This window comes from Leishmania donovani, chromosome 5 (assembly GCF_000227135.1).
Source record: "Leishmania donovani BPK282A1 complete genome, chromosome 5".
NCBI classification, from domain to species: domain Eukaryota; phylum Euglenozoa; class Kinetoplastea; order Trypanosomatida; family Trypanosomatidae; genus Leishmania; species Leishmania donovani.
Window position 1 is genome coordinate 430,269 of NC_018232.1, and position 18,772 is coordinate 449,040.

General features: G+C 55.5%; 4 protein-coding genes across 4 annotated transcripts; 1 reads left to right on the plus strand and 3 right to left on the minus strand.

The window, feature by feature from the left end:
- Window positions 1-1,846: 1,846 nt before the first annotated feature.
- Window positions 1,847-7,726, minus strand: LDBPK_051180 (hypothetical protein, conserved; the record flags this gene model as incomplete). Its single annotated transcript, XM_003858257.1, has 1 exon — window positions 1,847-7,726. The coding sequence occupies one exon, from the start codon at window positions 7,724-7,726 to the stop codon at window positions 1,847-1,849; it is 5,880 nt and encodes a 1,959-aa protein (XP_003858305.1).
- A 398-nt stretch (window positions 7,727-8,124) lies between these two features.
- On the minus strand, window positions 8,125-8,532 carry LDBPK_051190 (prefoldin subunit, putative; the record flags this gene model as incomplete). Its single annotated transcript, XM_003858258.1, has 1 exon — window positions 8,125-8,532. One exon carries the CDS (start codon window positions 8,530-8,532, stop codon window positions 8,125-8,127), a length of 408 nt encoding a protein of 135 aa, XP_003858306.1.
- Window positions 8,533-9,495: 963 nt separating this feature from the next.
- On the minus strand, window positions 9,496-10,686 carry LDBPK_051200 (protein phosphatase type 1 regulator-like protein; the record flags this gene model as incomplete). Its single annotated transcript, XM_003858259.1, has 1 exon — window positions 9,496-10,686. One exon carries the CDS (start codon window positions 10,684-10,686, stop codon window positions 9,496-9,498), a length of 1,191 nt encoding a protein of 396 aa, XP_003858307.1.
- A 2,368-nt stretch (window positions 10,687-13,054) lies between these two features.
- Window positions 13,055-13,909, plus strand: LDBPK_051210 (surface antigen-like protein; the record flags this gene model as incomplete). Its single annotated transcript, XM_003858260.1, has 1 exon — window positions 13,055-13,909. One exon carries the CDS (start codon window positions 13,055-13,057, stop codon window positions 13,907-13,909), a length of 855 nt encoding a protein of 284 aa, XP_003858308.1.
- Between the last annotated feature and the right edge of the window lie 4,863 nt (window positions 13,910-18,772).

Genomic DNA, 18,772 nt, shown 5'->3' on the forward strand with positions numbered 1-18,772 from the left:
GAGGAAGAAGAGGCGACGACTGAGGTGCTCCCACCGCCCTGCACTGATGGGGTGAGGGACGTCACGACGCACAGACAGGTGTCACGGTAGCGGCGGCAAATCGCGCCACCGTCGTTTCCGCGGGCCGCACCACGCAGTGCTGATCGACGCATCTTCAAGGGAAAAAGAGAAGCTGATACAGAGGGAATGATGTCTCTGCGGTCGGAGAGTCGGATGCACACTACAACGCAAGTCAGCAAGAAACAGCAACAGCAGGAGCGAAGAGGGCAAACCGCGAACACACACACACACACGCACACGGTGATGGCGTGCACCACAATGCGCGCTGTGCGACAGAAAAACAGCACGCTGATGCCAAGCCGCACCGCTTTCGAGAAAAGGACGACTACGAGTGCGGAAGGTGAAAAGAGGGAGGGAGACATCACGCGCGGCGGCGTTGTTGTGCGCGCCCATAACAATATCGGTGTGCGTACCAGTGAGAAGATAGAGATATGGGGGCGTGTGAAGAAGGGGGCAGAGATGGACGGAGACTGGTGATGATAGTGGTGGCCAACGACCATAACAAGCGGCCACAGAGAGAGGGAGGGGTGGCTGAAAGCGAAAGGCCCCCACCCCCTCTCTCCCATCCGAGCCAAAAGGCATTCGTTCACCACATACACATACACATACACACACACACACACACGTATAATATATATATATATGTGCCGACCTGTGCCTGTGTGCCTCGATGGATGGCTTTCAAACATTTGTGTTTGCGCCTGTCGTTGCACATGGGAATCGGAGGCGACACATCGCCTTTACAGAAGCAAAGGGACGCATATGCATACATATACATACACACATGCGTGCGGTCAAACAGTGACCCGACGAGCAACATATGTGAGGAAGCAAGAGGGCGTTTAACAGGAGGAGGGTGCTCTAACTCGTACGCCAAACAAGCGCATATGTATGTGTGGCAGGTAGTCACTCTCTCGCTCCGTTGCTCGTCACCTCACTAACACACACACACACACACCAACGCGTAAATGCATGAGAGAGAGAGAGAGGGAAGGTGAGGTGTGTGTGTAGAGTCTGAGGAGCATGGGAGGATGATGCTGGCAGAGTGAGTGAGTGTGCCAGCAACAAAGCCAAAGCCGCAACGACAAGACCACGATGACAACGAATAGCACAAGGCAAACATGCATGCGAAAAGAAAAACAGAGCCGTGCAAGGCCGCCCACACACACACGCACATGTACATGTACAGTGGCGGGGCGCGTGTGCAAGTAGCGAAGAGATTGAGCAAGAGGAAGGCAGATGGAGGTGTGGAAAGACGGCGAATCAGGCATCGCCACAGACAGGCAAAAACAAGTCAACGCACGCAGCGAGGTAAGACTGGCAAACGGAATACGACAACCCGGCAGCCACAACGGGGGCCATGCTCAGGAGATGAGGCCGCAGCCGCAGCGGCAGCGGTGGAAGTCGCTTCGACGCAGAAGGCCGAAGAGGAGACCACACCGTGAAGGCAGCAGGCACAGAAGCAACAAGGAAAACGAAGGGCAGCGATGTGCACACACACACACACACAGAGGGAGGGAGGGAGGGAGGGAGGGAGGCGAGGAAGCAGCTCACTCACTCACGCATACGCCTTGACACAAAGGACTACATTCTTATTGGATCTACTCTGAAGAGGATGGCAGCAGCAACAGCAGCAGCGCTCACCGCCCCCTGCCTCCCGCAGGCGTGCCCACCCCACTCCTCATCACTGTCTACCGAGACCCTGGTACTCACTCATACACATACGAACACACCAGCGGCCCTCGCTACATCATCCTTTCCTTTGGGTCTGCCTTGACGCGCGGGGTCAGAATCGCGCCCGACGAGTTGTCGGCACCGCCGTCTTCGAGACAACCTCAGCGAGGCTACGCAGCGCCGCGGCACGCAAATTGGCATTGCGGCTCATCTGTTGTTCTGAAGCCGGCGCCGCTGCGGTGGACGCCGGCGGCACGCTGACCGGGCTTCCATGCAGGGTGTCCTGTCTGCTGCCTGCCTGTGAGCCGCGACGCGTCGGTGTCGCTGTTGTGCGTTGCGTGACGGCGTCAAACTGTCGCACCGCTGCTGCGAGGCTCTCGCCTACATCTTCAGGGGGTTCACAGCGGCCGTCGTGAACCTTGGGACAACGCTGCTGAGATAGTATTGATGCCTTCGTGCTCTGCTCGTGAGGGCTGCAGAGGCGCTCGCGCGCTGCTGAGGGCCGCCGGCGCGGCTGCGGCGCTGCCCACGACGGTGTCGACCACCGCCATCCTGTCTGCGCACGCGGCGTATCAGCGTCGTAAAAGACTTCTTCGCCTTCAGTGTCGGCACAGCGCGGGCGATTATCGCCGCTATCGTAGTGGCCCCGGTGATGGTGCGCGCACGCTTCCATGGGTGTGGAGAAGAGGGCGTTGCCGGAAGAGTGCCGGCAGGCGCCAGGGGTGGCGGACTTCGGGGATAGGCGATACGATGGCGCTGCCGCCGCTGCTACCGAGATCGCACGCTGCGGAGCATGGTACGCGTGTGGGGAAGCGAGGCTCGCGGACGCCGCCGCAGCCCCGGGCGAGAGAAGTGGCTCGTCGCGGCTTAGTGAACGCGGCGGGTAGCGGCGGTGAGGGGCGGCAGCTGCGCTATTTCCGCTACCACCGAGGTGACAGACGTCCAGGTCTCGAGCCGACGGTGGCGCTGCGCCTCGGGACGACTCTCCACTCAGATGACGCTGCGAGGTGGGGGCAAACGACAACCCGGAGAAGGCCGGCTTGGTTGTCGCTGGGTGGCGCGCGTCGATGCTTCTGCGGCGCCAAGAATGTGCCGCGTGCTTGCCTTCCTCGATGAGCACCTGCGCCAGCTCCCTCGCGTAGTAGCGGTCACATGCGTCGTACTCCGGGCCTCTGTACTTGACGGGGCTGTAGCGGTTTTGCGCATGCGATGCCTCGCTGCTGCCGTCGCGTGTGTGGCCAGACCGCCGCTGACTGTTGCTGTACGAGTGTGTTTTCGGGTCGATTACGATCATCGGCGCGATCGCTGTGGAGCCGTACTGGTGCCGCAGCTGTTCTGCCAACTCCGCGTAGGAACGGCGATGACGGTGCGAATGAGGGGCACCGTAGGGAGCGTCCTCGTCGCCGTCTGCAGCACTGCCATCCTCGCCGTCTTCTTCCCGCACTACATCGGCGTAGTCCTTTGACACCGCGCCGCTTGTCCTCAGCGACGATGCCGTTTGGCACGGCGAGCGCACGAGTTTGTGAGCTCTGGCGCTGCTGCCGCTAACCCGTTTCTTTGCCATCTGCAGCTCCTCACTCAACACACGCATGTACTCCATCACTTCCTTTACCGTGGCCTCGTCTATTACAGCACCGATACCGTCAGCAGTCTTGCCCGGCTGATGCGTCGATGCAGCCTCTCTCGGCGATCGGGGCGGGGAGTGCACCTGTGCGCCGTCCGCTACAGCAGGCGTGCGCCCACACTGTTTCTGCTCGTGCTGCTGCTGTTGGCGCTTCCAACGACGCAGCTCTGCACGCGCCACCGCCGCCTCCGACTGCGCCTGATCGCGCTGTAACTCCACCACATGCTTTGCGTCGGTTAACTCATCAACGTGGTGCTCGGCAATCGCGACGGCCTCGCGCAGGAGCTGCATCTCCTCGGTGAGCTGCTGAACCTTGGCATCCGCGTCGAAAGCAGCAGCATCACCGGTTTTGTTGCCTGTGGCAGGCGGCGACTCGACAGCCAGCTGGGCGAGATGGAACATGTGTGCCATCACCTTCAGCACCGCACCGTCGTTCGTGAAGTGCGATATCTTCGTCTCGGCAGCGGTTGCAGCGGTGGGCACAACGGCACCCCTCTCTTGACCAGCTTGGTGCTGCTGCTGGCGCTCCTGCTGCTCCTTGTTCGAAGCGCGTGGGGTGAGGGGAGGCGTGCGACTCGGCTTCGGGGGCCGCTGGGCTGCTGCGGCGGCAACCGTGGCGGTGGTGGCATTGATCGTTGTTGTGCCCCCTGAAGCAGGCTTTGTGGACGCTTCGACATCGCCGCCAGGATAGCTGCTCTGACCTCCCTCCACCATGGTCGCGACGGTCGGCTTCGCGGTCACCTCGCTACCGTCCCGTACACAGAGCGCCAGCAGCTCGGGAGGCAGGGCATGAGATGCTGGCAGAGTGCGGCGCTCTGCCCAGTTCATGTACATGGCGCACACATCTACCACCTCATCCACCAGGCGGCGATACTCCGCTGCGAGGGTGGTGCGCTGCACCAGCCGATCCACCACACCGCGAAAGCCTTCCGCCAGGTGCTCCAGCGCCGTCACCCACGTGCAGCTTCCCTCGCCGCCAACGCGATTGAAAAAGTAGCAGCCCTTCTGTCGCTGGCCGCGATCACGCAGCGTCACGTACAGCTCGTGAAGGGTCTCACGACTCTGCCCGAACGCGCCATCCATGTCCACCTCGCTGTACCTCTCCAACATGCCCGCCAGCAGCTGCTGCATGGTGTCGACGTCCTTCTGAAGCACGATAGCGGCCATCTTATGGTTGGCGCTGAAGCGTTTCAGTGTGTCCTGCAGCACTTCCATGTTCTGGTAGGTGACACGAAGTATCAGGTCGTTGTTTGCGGCAATGGTGCTCGGCGGCGACGGCGTGGGCGTCTTCCCTGCTGAGTGGCCTCCGTGTCCCTCCTTACTGAACCGCTCCCGCTCGACGCCATCCCTGCGAGCGGCGGCGGGGGGTGCACTGGCTGCCGCACTCCGCTGCTGCGACACGCGGATGAGACGATCGAGGTCGATGTCCACAAATCCGTCATCGTTGGCGTCGCCGTCGAACATCAGTTCCGTCTCACCCGAGCTGCGCCGCCGCGACGCGGAGGGGATGCACAAGTAGTGAACCTGCAGCAGCGACGTGACGGCTGTGTAGAGACGTGCCACCGTTTCGTACAGCCGCGCGATGCGGTGGTCGTACGGAAGAACGCCACCAGTCGCAGCAGCAGTGGAGTCACGGGCAAGCTGGACCAGCGTCTCTTGTCGCGATGTTGCGCCGCTCGTGGCCGCGTCTTCGGAAGAAGGCGCCAGCGGAGGCAAGGTGGCTGACGCGTCGGGCGTCGCCGTGGCGGGGGCGGGGCATTGTTCCTGCGCGGCGGCTTGAATGGCGGCGTCAAGGGAGGGCAGGATGATGTCAGCCGCTCGCATGAGGCACGAGTCTATGTCATAAAGGTTGTCCTCTGGTATGTCCTCTGCTGGGGCTTCTGCTGCTGCGCGGCTCTGCGACGAGAAGAAGCGGCACACTGCAGCAAAGTATTTCACAATCTTCCTCTGTGTGTAGAGATGGTCCTCAGTCGTCTGCAACAGCCGCTGGGCCCACCGGTTGTACTTCTGCAAGAGCTCCGCTAGGCTGCGCTCCACGTACTCCATCGCCTCTGCGGAGAGGCTATCCAGCTCTTCCTCGCTGCCGCGTTGCAGCACCTCCTCCACCAGCTCGTCTTCAGCTGATTCATCTGTGCCCATGAGGAACAGGGTCTGCTTCACCATTTGACCGTTTTTCGCAAGTCGTTGCATCAACATTGCCATGGCCTCGTGGAACGCCGAGGTATCTGCCTTCCACCGCGCCTTGCCAGCGCGCAACTGCGCCAGCTCTTCTTGCACCACGGCCCAGTCACGCACCTCACCGCTCGTCCCGATGCGGGACGCAACCAGCTGCAGTGCCTCTAAGACGTTATGCTCTGTGACCGCTGCGCCAGGTGTGTTGGCTTCGTTCGCCGTGCCGTCTTTCGTGGTCGTCAGAGAAGAGGTCTTGGTGGCGGTCGAGGGCTCCAGGGCGGGTCGAAGATTGAGGCGACGGAGCGCGCTGACGCCGTTGCCGCGGCGGCCATCCTCTGCATCGTCGCGTCCTTTGCCAGCGTCGTTCGCCTCGCCGGCAGACCCTATGCCACTAGCCGCTGGGGTGGAGGGGAAGGTGAGGCCGAGACCGTCTCTGCCAATGCGTTCCACCGCGGCAGCCACCTTCTGCAGCCGTTTCTGCAGCCCCGTACTCTTCTGCGACGCCGCTTCCGCGCGCGCCTTTCCGGCGGCAGCGGCGTTCAACGCCCGCTGATACTTCGTTTTCACCATGCGCAGCCGCTCCACTACGTCGCTCAAGAAGTGATCCAGCTTTGCGGGGGTGAGGTTGCGCTCTAGATCGACGTTGCCCATCACTTCAACCAGCAGCTGCTCTGACACCTCGCTGTCTGCCGCGGCGTCCTCCTGCGCAACACACAGGTCCCGGAGCAGCTGTACAACATGTTTGCCGTGCTTCGTCATCGACTCCTCCATGTGGGCGAGCCCCACACGGCCCTGCGCCCCGGCTAGCTCCCTTCGCTGCTGCTGGGCCGTAACGGTGGCAAAGCGTGACTTGACCAGTTCAACCATCTCCAGCAGGTTTCGCGTCGGCGGTTCCACCCGCACAGCCGCAACGCTGTGCGGCGTACAGCTGCCAGACACACTCCCGCCCCGCCGTGCGTCGACAAGAAGCTGCGCCAGCTCTTCGACTGCTTGTGCCGATGAGTGGCGCAGCGCCATCTCTTCCTCTGAAATGTGGTGCGGGAATGCCACAACAGAAGTGACGGTCTCTTGCAGGGATCGAAGTGAGCGAGACAAGGCTTCGCCCAGCTGTAGGTCGCCGTTCGCGTCGGCTTTGGACGACGGAAGATAGAACACCTCCGCCAGCCTCTGCCTCTCCGCCTCGACCATTTCCATGTAGCGCTCCATCGATAGGTACTCAGAGAGAAGGAAGCGTATCAGCTCGGTGAGGTTGCTGCATCGCGTCAGCACGGGTGCCTCCGGCACTTGCAAGTTAAAGTGAATCTGTAGAGAGGCCGGAACCACATCAATGAGGGACTGCAGTGCGCTTCCCACGGTGTGTGAGCCACCCATGGCAGAAGCCCCACCATCCTCTGATGCACTTCCCTTCAGCTCCTGCTGGGCCTCCAGCTCAGAAAGCGCGGCCGAGAGTGTAAGTTGACGGAAGCTCTGGCTTGCGGCAACAGTGCTCTCCATTTTTTTCATAACAGCAGCCTTTGCAGTGGTGTACTCTTTAGCGAGCTGCGTGAGCACACCACAACTGGTGTGAAGAAGCTGCGAAACGTTTGCCTTTGTCCTTCTTGCCTCCGGCAGCAGCACCGGGGCCGAGAGGTCCGCGTTCTTCTCAAAGCAGGCTTGCATGCCGTCGCAAACAGTGCGCCACAGTTCGTTCAGCGGCTGCTCCAGCCAAGCAGGATTTGGGGCGGCCACAGGGCGGGCTGGTGCGCCATCTCGTAACCGTGCGGAGACCTCTGCAATAGACGGTGGCGACTCTTCACCGTAGAGACCAAAGCGGCGCTGCACAGTGTCACTGTACTCTCGCAGGAGCAGGTCCTTGAAGTTGTTGTCCCGCTTTTCGCGTTCCAGCTCCTTCACCACTTCGAGCAGAACAGCTGGAATGTCGGCGTCGCACGCGATTGCGCCGTAGCTCTCAAGGATGTCAGAAACTTGAGCGAGCGTTTTATCGTTTGGTTGATAGGCCTGATGGCGTAGCTCTTGGGGACATACATTGCTCGGAGGTTGGTGGTACCCATCAGCGTCGTCTAGAAGCGATCTATCTCTATTTGTGGAAGCAATGCTGGACACCTCCGATTGGGTCCTGGACCCGGCCGAGCGCGCAACAGACGACGTCCACAGCTGCGAGTGGGCGTTGGCCCACGTTTGCTTCTTGTTGCTCATCCTCGATCTGGGGACGCAAGGAGAACCAGTTTGGGAAACAAAGAAAAAGAGAGAACTAGAGGGTGGAAGTATTCCAGCAGGCGTGCATTGCGGATGCATTATGCATTGGGGTAGGTGGACCGTGCCACTAAAAGAGCTGTTCAATCAATTTGGCGCTTCCAGCACTAAATCCTCTCGTCCACTAGCCGCTACTACTGCTCTGGCTGACACACAACACTGATCAAGTGCTGACACACACACACACACACACACACACACACACACACACAAAGGTGTTTTGATTTTCTTGAATTACCTTACCGAGCATTATACAGAAGAAAAAGGGCGAGGGTTGAAATCTATGACCTCATGAGCGAAGAGTCGTTTTGTGCGTCGGTGAAGACCTCCGAGCAACGACGCTATTGCTGCTGTTGTTGCTGGATAAGCTGCGCCTGGCGCTCCTGCATCTTCCGGTACAGCTCTTGGGCCTTCTTCTGCAGCTCCGCCTCCTTTCTATCTAGCTCAGCGATGCTGGTGTCACTGCGCTTGATTTCGCCGTTGATGTAGTCCAGGCGGTTGCCGATGATTGTCTTGGCATCGCTCTGGTCCTGCGGAACCAGGGCAGGACCGATAAGCTTGTAAACTGTAGCGTCGGGCTCCAGCCTGTTCAGCTCATCACGCACTAGTTCATTCTCGTTCTTTTGCCCGCCAAGCTGACGGCGGGCTTCAATGAGCTTGCCCTTCTTGTCGCCCATCTCCTGAAGCTCTTTCAGAATCGGCCTCAGAAGATCGTTGAGCTTTTTGATATCCGGGTGCACCTGTTGCATGATCACAGCGCCTCTTCGATGAGCAGGACAGAATAATAAGCGATAATGCGCAGCTACGTGAGATAATGAGAATCAGCTTCACGGAAGGGGAAAAAATATTGACAGAAACTAAGAAGTTGCATTGGGGACTTCATCGACTGCACACAGCAAAATACATCAGCTAAAGTCATCAGACAGAAGACATTTAGCCTACAAATCTACGAGCAACAGAAAAGCGGCACGGACCCTATTATAATCACGCGCGGATCAGGCGTGCACTCAAAAAGATGTTCACGTCTGAGAAAGGCACGCAGACCTCTATACCACAAAAGCTTCTTTTTCCTAAAATGGGCTTCCTAGTGTAAGGGGTACAAGAATACACAAGCTTCAACGGGAATAACAGTCTACTCTTTGAAGCATTTCTTTTTCCCTCAGCATCCCTATTCTGCCGCACAGCATGACTCCAGCTCGGCTCCACCGCGGCCTGTCACAGGCCCCGTTGCGTGGGGCAAAGCAGAGGGAAACACGTGTTAGGGCAATGCCGACCCCGTCACCTGAGCATGGCTTCCGCCTGAAGCTCCCCCCCGCACAGCAGGTCGCCATGCGCTGAATCGCTCGGGGTGAGCTAGGCTCCCGCCCGCAGGCAGGCAGCGCCGGGTGAGGTGCATTCGAGCCACGCTGGCACTCTGTCTATCATGTGGATGGCACAGACGTGCTCACAGTCGCAGGTCGTTCTGAGGCATCGCTATATATACGGCCTGGCCGTCGACATCAGCAGCGACAGAGAGCTCTGATTTCGCTACGCCGCAGGCAGTGGACCCTGCTGCCATCAGAAGTGGCTCGGCGCGGGCAGGGATAGGGGCTGCTTGGCTTTCACACAGAGAGTGGTGCGTACTGGACCCTGGATACCACGATGAGGTGTAACCCTGTCATCAGGGGACTCTTCGAAGCGAAAAAAAAAAATGACAAAAAAGATGCATGCCTCTACGATGCTCTCCGCTGAATCAAGCGATCAGCCTCGAGGTTGCCTTTGTTGACAACCGGCCACGAGTCAATTTGTGTCACAAATGGCAGGTTCATGTAAACCTTATCCCGATAGCGCTTATCCTGCTCGATAGGATTGCGCTCCACATAAATGGTCCGGAGGGTGTTTGCAAACCCACAGAACTTCTTGACCTCGCCCCAGTCGTTGATGTTTCCGTCAGTCAACCAAAATTCTTCCAGTTCAGGCATGTTGGTGGGGTTGATGACAGCTTCGTTGATTGTAGAAATGGGATTGAAGCTGAAATCAAGCAGGTGAAGAGAGTGCAGAGGCAGGTTCTCGATGGTACTAATGCCGTTTTCTGACAGGTAAAGCTCGGTGAGATACGGGTTGCAGCCTTCCTTGAACGCCTCTTCGGTAATGGATGCCAGCCGATTCGCTTGAAGGCTAAGCTTCCGAAGCTCGCGAAGATTGTGAAGGGAGTCGCCAATACTGTGGATCTTGTTTTTGCCAAGCCAGAGGCTCTGTAAAGACCGCAGGTTAGAGAGGCCAGATCCGATTTCGCGAATGCGGTTGCCGCCAAGTTCGAGAAGCTCGAGGTGGACGAAGCTATCGAGTCCTTCGATGACTTTGATTTTGTTCTCCACCAAGTACAGCTCCTTAAGCGTCGAGCCTAGAGAATCTAGGCCCGTGATCTTGCGTAGCTGATTGTAGCTCAAATCAAGCTTGGTGAGAGAGTAAAACGCGTGCGGGACTGCCTTCTTCGAGAGAGATCCACTTTCGGGGTCTGGCACCATTGCCGAGTCAAAAAAGTCGCGCACCTTCCTGATCTTGTTGTCAAACAAATCTAGTTCAACAAGCCGCCCGGCCAAGTGTTGCGGGAAAGCAGAGAGCTCATGAATGAGATTCTTGCGCAGAGAGAGAGTCTTGCACTCGGTGAGCTGATTAAGGTCGAGCTCATCAAGGGTGAAGAGCCGAATGTTGGCAATGTCAATGTCGGTGCTTTTGGCATTGATCGCTAGCTGCTCAGACGCGTGCTTCGTGCTCTCAGTGTGCTGCGGTGGCACTTCTTGCTCACCGTCGCTGCCACTGTTGGACCTTGCCGGCGTGGCGGCTGAAGGAGGCGCGGCAGCGGCTTGAAGAATTCTTTCCCTCAAGCGCGCCTTTTTCTCCTCGTCAAGATTGGAGAACATGGACCTAGGAGTCTTGGGTATGGAAGTGCTGAAGGGTTCAAACGAAAACCAAAGGAAACCTGGGGAGAAAAAAAAGGAAGGAGATTCAGTTATAGAAGGGGCGTGGGGCAAGTGGCATTGACAAAGCGACGAATAACGCGCACGCAGAAGGACTGCAGTTGTTGTAAAACGATGACTGGGCGTACCGCATGACAGAGGGACTCATGATGATGAGCTTTCAGAGCAGGAGAAACGGCGCAGCCGCCCTGAAAAACCCCGGCAAGTCTCCCAAATCTGTCCATTCTGCTTTGGTTTTTCGCTCAGGGCTGCCGCCAGCCATCGTTGCGGCACAGCAAGGTGGACAGCCGCTGCGCGCAGAAGGAGCTCTCTCACGAGCGATGAGAAGGCGAGACAGAAACTTCCGTGTAATGAGTGGCGCGCTTTTTCACCTTTTTTTTAGAACTATCATGGTGTGCTCCCCCCTTGTTTGTGCTTTTAGGGAAGATGCGCCTGAGAGGGGCGCACGGGTGCAGAGGGGAGTCAAACTGAGTGGTTCTTTATAAAGAAACCGTGCCCCTCAAAGATATTTGGCGACACCCCCTGTTTGCTCGTAGCTCAGCTGTATCAAGACAGCGGACTCCAGCCGGTGCCTGCGTCGAAAGAAAGCCTTACGGTGTGTTGTGCCCCAACTAAAATGATTATTCAGCAGGCAGTGGTGTTTGTGGCTGTACGCCGTCATGCATTCTGATTAAATCAAGAGGGCCTCATTGTTTTAGCATGCGCAGCTTCGCAGATCAGCTGGACAACGTAACTTAGACGCCTCTTCAGGTTTGGACAGCTGAAGAGGAGAGCTTTTCAGTGCCGTGTATGCAACACATCTTGTGCGATGCACGTCTTTCAAATTCTCAAGCAACACTCTGTTTCTTTTATGCCGCAAGCTGGCATTGATAATTTGGTGGCCGCGCGCGGCAAACCCTCTTTATTTTCCCGCCATGCGCCCAAAGCTTATCGTCTTGATGCTTGTTTGAAAGCCTCTTCTCGCGTGTGAAGAGGGCATTTTTCTTTTCAAAACAAGGATAGTAAAGTCCTCACCTTTTTAGTTTCCTCTTGCGCACTCGATAGCGCAGGCTCTCTTTTGTTTTGCTGGAAAGCCTCGCGATTTCTCGAGTAACTTTTAGCCTCCGTTCTGTTGCATGAGCTGGTAATAGTAAATCCTTCATGTGCCTCCTTCTTTTCTCTTGCAAAAATGGCCCCTTTTCACGTAGCAGTGCTTGCCCGTTGAATGACAGATTATGCTATTAGATCACCTACACCTTTCGCTGCACATTGTATTCAAGTAATTGTAGACTCTTCTGTTTGTGGCTGATTCGGACAGTCAACCAGATATGGGCATTAAGCTCCCTGATTTCAAACAACTGAGAACTTCACGTCCCTAGCTCAGTCCAGATGAGAGTCCATCAAGCACCCCTTCCACACAAATCTAGTTTTTCCTTTTACCGTCCGCATTCTGCCGCACAGCATGACTCCAGCTCGGCTCCACCGCGGCCTGTCACAGGCCCCGTTGCGTGGGGCAAAGCAGAGGGAAACACGTGTTAGGGCAATGCCGACCCCGTCACCTGAGCATGGCTTCCGCCTGAAGCTCCCCCCCCCGCACAGCAGGTCGCCATGCGCTGAATCGCTCGGGGTGAGCTAGGCTCCCGCCCGCAGGCAGGCAGCGCCGAGTGAGGTGCATTCGAGCCACGCTGGCACTCTGTCTATCATGTGGATGGCACAGACGTGCTCACAGTCGCAGGTCGTTCTGAGGCATCGCTATATATACGGCCTGGCCGTCGACATCAGCAGCGACAGAGAGCTCTGATTTCGCTACGCCGCAGGCAGTGGACCCTGCTGCCATCAGAAGTGGCTCGGCGCGGGCAGGGATAGGGGCTGCTTGGCTTTCACACAGAGAGTGGTGCGTACTGGACCCTGGATACCACGATGAGGTGTAACCCTGTCATCAGGGGACTCTTCAAATGGTAAGGGTATTAACAGCAATAATGGTACTAACGAAAAACACTTACACACAGACAAAAGAAAGAAATGAGCAGATAGAAAAGGGACATTTTGAATTTAGGCATCACATGTGTTTTCCTCTTATATCGCCAACTGTTCACCGCTTTTTTGACACCTTTTTCTCCTTTATCTATTCTTATTGCAACAAAAATGGTGGCCTCAGCCAATTATTTGCTGCACAGTTGTGCCCACTCAAAAATTCCTCAAGTAACCTTTTTTCTAGCTGTGCTTGTAGCTTATAGTCTTTCACTCTCACTGTTTTCACATTGCAGTGTTGCTTTTGCATCTCTTTTTTTTTCCCTCGCCTGGCGGCTTCTATTTTTTTTTTTTTCCGAAAATGGCTTTCTCTCTGTTTTCCCTCATCGGAACGGCTGCCGTGGCTCTTCTACTTGTGGTGGCTGCGCCAAGCTCTGCTGACACCATTACTGTCAATGCTGCCACACAGGCGTGGCTGAAGATGTGGATTAAGTCTATTCCAAACCTGCAGATCATTTGGTTGAACCCGAACATTTGCTCTCGCGCTGGCATTGAGTGCGTTTCTGCCACCAACTCCATCAACATTCGTCTGGATGGCGTGACGTCCACTGGATTCAACTTCATCGGCACCCTCCCTGAGGTTGACAGCTCCATCGACGGCAATGAGCTTCAGATCACCAGCATCTCCGTCAGAGGCAAGGCTCGCTTCACCGGCACTATCCCTGCGTCGTGGTCGCGCATCACCCGGCTGACTCGCCTGGATTTTAGCAGAACGCGGATGAGCGGCCGGATTCCTGATGAGCTCGGCAGCCTCGCTACCTTGGTGTCTGTCGACTTCTCGAACTCATACTTCTGCTACGGCCTGCCCAACTGGAACGCTTCTAGCATGCCGATGCTTTCACAGGCCATTTTCACGAATAACAACATGCGCGGCCCGTTTGCCTCATCCTGGTCCACCTTCCCAGCTTCCCTGAAGCTCGACATCACCGGCAACAAGCTATGCGGTTGCATGCCCAGCTCGTGGGACTCCAAATCGAACCTGGTGGCTGCTGCCAAGGCCATGGATGCTGGCACTGTCTCCAACTGCTTTCGTTCTTGCAACTCCGCTTCCCTGTCTTACTGCCCGGCTCCGCCCACTGGCAACGGCGCGCAGATGATTACGATGACTACGGCCGTGGTTGGCCTGGTTGTCGCTGTTGCTTCCTTGGTCTTCTGAGGACTAGAGACATGTGCTGTCTGGGCGAGCTCAGCTTGATCGTTCTTGCACTGTACTGTGAATTGTACTTTGAGTTAAGCTTTATTTTACCCCTTTCCTCCCGAAAAAAGATATTTATACGCTCACCTTCTCTTTATTTATTTTGCATTTATGCGTTGATTTTTCCTTTTTGTTTCTCAGCGTCACTTTTGCCGCTTGTTCAAGAAAAAAAAGGGCGAGTTGACATGCACATAGCAAAGTTAGGCAGAGGAAAGCAGAATGTGCGAGGCACTTTTGAGTTTATTTCGCAGCGTCTTTGCTGCCACTGTTGCTGTGCATGGAGAGGAACGACTCTGCATCGTTTAGGCTTATGTGCATACACCAAAGCAGCAAGAACAACAAAATAATATCTAGTACTGCCGCGAAGTCAAAAGGCAAGGAGAGCGCAGTGAAACAGAAAAGGAGGGCAAGGAGAAGAGCGAGAAGGAAAGCAAATAAAACCATGAAATTACCTCTCGCCTAAATCGTCGATTTAAACCCTTTTATGTGCATTTTCCGCACTTTCTCCTCTATGCAGCCGGTGGATCATCAACTGCGGTGACTTTATCCAAGCTTTTCACTCATTTCTGGCCATTCGTTTCGAGTTTTGCTTTGCATGCTTTGTTTTTCCTCATTTCCTGATTACGAATTTCATAAATCAAGAAGAAAAAAAATTATGGTAGACCAATATAAGCAGCTAATTGCTCCTTAATATATATATATATATTTGATTCATCATCGTCCGCATTTACTTTTGTTTATGCACTGCTGCTTTATCTTTTTGCCTTTCCTTCTTTCTCCTAGTTTCGCTCTTTTTTCTCTCTTTTTTGGTCTCGACCCCCTTTTCGAGGTATGGGAACAGTTTTACAAAGCTTTCTCTACTACTTTCCGTGTTTTACAACTGCTTACAGTATTCATCAATTTCGTGTGTTTGCACTTACGAAAAAAATGTCTCCGTCTCCTACTTTGCTTTGTATTTGTCTTTATTGTTCGGTCAGCTGAAAGTCAGGAGGTCGCGTGAAGAGTTTGAGCGATTTGAATCACGTTCGCAGTCACAAACCTACCTATCTTTTCAGTTTTCAAGATGAGAAAATCACAGAGGTTACGAATAGAATACAATAATATTATTACATCCAGGAAGACGACGCCTCCATTTTTTTTGAAGTTGAAGAATGACCTGATCGAAGAGAGGAAGCAATATAACGGATGCGGTGCCATATACTTTTCCCCCTCTTCATTCTTTTTTTCTTCTGGTTCTCCTTCCAGCACCACCTTTCTCTTCCCCTTTTCATCTCTCTTCCATTATCTATTTTCCCAAGCAGCCCATGTGATTAATTATTTCTCCATTTCATATATATTTTATTTTTTTTTCTTCATGCCCTGCCCGATACTTCCGTTCTTTCTGATTTCTATTTTTTCTTTCGTTATATATATATATATATATATATTTATTTATTTATTTATTCGTTTTTTTCCTTTTATTCTTGCGCCGCTAGGACTATGGCACTTCTACCCCTGCCAGAGCCTTTGCCTTGCCTGCGTTTGCTGTGAAGGTAGCCCACCTGATGCTGTGCTTCATACGCTACGCTAGATCGACAGGCCTCTTGAAGCTCACTGCACACCTCGTCGCACGCTTCAACCTTGCACGCAGTGACCTGGTCACGCACGTCTCACCCTGCGCTGCATGGGCTTCCCCTGCCGGGTGGCTAAGGCTGCTCACCGTGCCCCTCCAAACGACAAGCTATAAGCTCTCTGTGCATTCGCACCTGCTCATTCACAGGCCCCTTCCACTTGACACACCCACGCCTGTCAAAGGCGTGCGGATTCAGGAGAAAGCGGAATACCCTTGCTGCAACGTAGACTCATGGTGGCGTCCCACCTGTCACGGCACACGCGGACAAGCCATCCAAACATGCTCCCCATGGCATCAATGGAAGCGGAAAATGAAAAGCACGAGCCCCCAGGCTAAAACCTCATCCTGGAGCAGATCCCAGGATGCAAAAATGCGAGGACTGTCAAGCATCGCTGGCATGGTGTGTCACCACCAAACAAGGAATGCAGAGGCCCGAGGAGCACGACTGATGGGCGGAAAAGGCGCAAAGAGATCTATACCAATCATCCCCAAAGTGCATGTGTGCGAAGCATGCGGCGTCTTCTACGTCCGGCCGGATGGGCTGATGAGGCGCACATGCCGGAAGCATGGCGAGAGCACCCCGAGTTGCACCAACGAGGTCCTTCACACCCTCATGTGGAGAGCCACCTCACCACATTGTGGAGTGCCGCGGCTTTGGGCGACTGAGGGAGAAGCATGGCACACAGGCGGAGCGCAGCGTCTCCAGAGGGCCTGGCATGAGGCTGGCCAACTTCCCTCTCGGGCCCATCCGACATGCACCTAGACCACCCCTTGTTACGTGCACGCAAGACGTCACTGTCTCCGCACTCGAGCAGGTCCCTGCCACCTGAGCCGCTGAAATCAGGGCATGCAGTCAGCCCGGGGCCTTGCTGCGCTGGTGGCGCCGCACGGACGCGAGAAGGGACGAGGAAGGATGAGAGGAGCCCGTACAACGCATGACCTGATTTGACGGCTGGACGGTGCGTCCATGACGACGAGGATTTAGCTGTATTTTTGCTACAGCGGTGGGTGGTGAGCTGTGGCTGTGTGCGCGTCTCCTTGCTGACGTGCTGGTGGTGGCAGAATGGACACGTCTGAAAGAGAGAGAACAAAAGGTGATGTCTCTTTGCTGTTCTTGTCGAGCGTGGTAACTTTCTTTTATTATTCTTTGATCTGTCTGCTGTCCTCATTGCCTTTTTCCCCTTCCACACATCTCACGTTCTCTCGTGGGCTCGCTTGTTCAAACCCTGCGCGTGTGTCACCATTCTTTTAACCCTCTCCTCCCATTCTCTCTTCGTCTTTCAAGCGAAATGCATCTAAAACATTTTTGCAGTCTCGTTGTCGCGTGCATGGACGTTGGTGTGTGTATTCATAATCTGTGCGTGCTTGTGAGACGCCAAATTGCATGTGGCGCTTGTGTGCCACTTTCTTTTTTGTCCTACCAGGATCGAAAGAGGTTTTAGAGATATCGTTCGCCACCACACCACCCAAACACATTATTGCCCTCTTTTTCGTCTCTCTTTTCCACCTCATGTGCCCTCCCTCTCTCCCCCTTCCCCCCTGTCTGCCTCTCTTCGTTTCGCCTTCTCTTTGGTCGCTTCGTTGATTTGGATTATGGCCTCGCGTTCGTCTCCCGCTCTCTCTCCCTCTCTCTGTGTGTGTGTGCGTGTGCGTGCCAGAGAGCGGGATGGCGATGCTTGGCACTGTGGCAGTAGGCATACGAGCGGAGGAAAGAACGAGAGGAAAGGGAGTAGGGAGCTCGAGCGGCAGCAAAGCGAACAGGCATAATCAGCGGGCCGGGGGCATTCTGCCTTCGCACACCGCACGCAGGGCACTGCACAGGGCCAAAAGCCAAGACACAAATCAAGAAGAAAAGATGCGCCCAAGGAAAACGAGACGAACGGCGGAAAGCGAAGGCGGCGTTGAGGGTTGTAGGCGAGGGGCAGCTGTTGTGAAGGAAGGGAAGAGCGGCGAGACGTGCGGGGGAGAAGAGCAGGAGGAGGGGAGTGGGAAAAAGAGGACAAGGGGACAGCACATTCATCAATGATAAGACGATCGACTGGCTCTCCCTGTCCAGGCTCACACCCCTTCCTCCCCCTACCTCCCTACACCCACACGCAAGAAGACTGACGTCCACCTCCGTCATCCTGCCCTTCCGGTTAGCCATCTGATCTTTACTTCCTTTCGTTGTCGTATTGTTTGATCCCTGTTTCCCCTTCGTCATGATGACTTATGTGCACAGTTGACGCTCTACCCCCAAACACCCCAAACACAAATGAGCCTCCCTCTCTCCACTGATTACGTCTCATCCCCGCCCTGTCCTCTCTCTACGACAATACGTGTTCTCCACGCGGCCTTTTCGTATCGCAGAACCAACCTGTGTGTGCGTGATGTGCGCTGTCGAACGAGAGGCCGATAAGTGGGTGGATGGGAGGACTTGTGTATGCCGTCTTATATGTGAACAAGGGTCAAGAAGGTAACCAGAGAAACATCCGCAGAACGCACAACTGCTCAGAGAGCATGACACCACGGGCACGTGTGCCCTCTGCTCTGACTCCTTGCGTTCCCCGCCCTTCGCATGTCGCTGCCGCGATACTCTCCTTAACCCCCATGACTTCTTCGTTACTCTCCCCACCCCTCTTCTGCCTCCCCTGCACCGTCTTTCCCGACCAACCCCTTATCTCTCTTTTCTCCTGGCCACCATTCGCACGCTCAGAGGTACGCCTGAAAAGAAGCCAAGACGTGTTGCGGTTGCCTCTTGGCTCGTTTGCTGCCTTTGCCCTTTTCTCTATTCGTCTCTTGCTCCACGGATTCCAGCCCGTATAGCCGACATTACCACGTGAATACACTCACGTCCAGCCGTCATCCCTAGCTTTTATACCCTCCATTTCTTTGCTTTTAGTAAAGGTATACTCACCGTGCCCCCTGATGACAGGGTTACCCCTCATCGTGGTATCCAGGGTCCAGTACGCACCACTCTCTGTGTGAAAGCCAAGCAGCCCCTATCCCTGCCCGCGCCGAGCCACTTCTGATGGCAGCAGGGTCCACTGCCTGCGGTGTAGCGAAATCAGAGCTCTCTGTCGCTGCTGATGTCGACGGCCAGGCCGTATATATAGCGATGCCTCAGAACGACCTGCGACTGTGAGCACGTCTGTGCCATCCACATGATAGACAGAGTGCCAGCGTGGCTCGAATGCACATCACCCGGCGCTGCCTGCCTGCGGGCGGGAGCC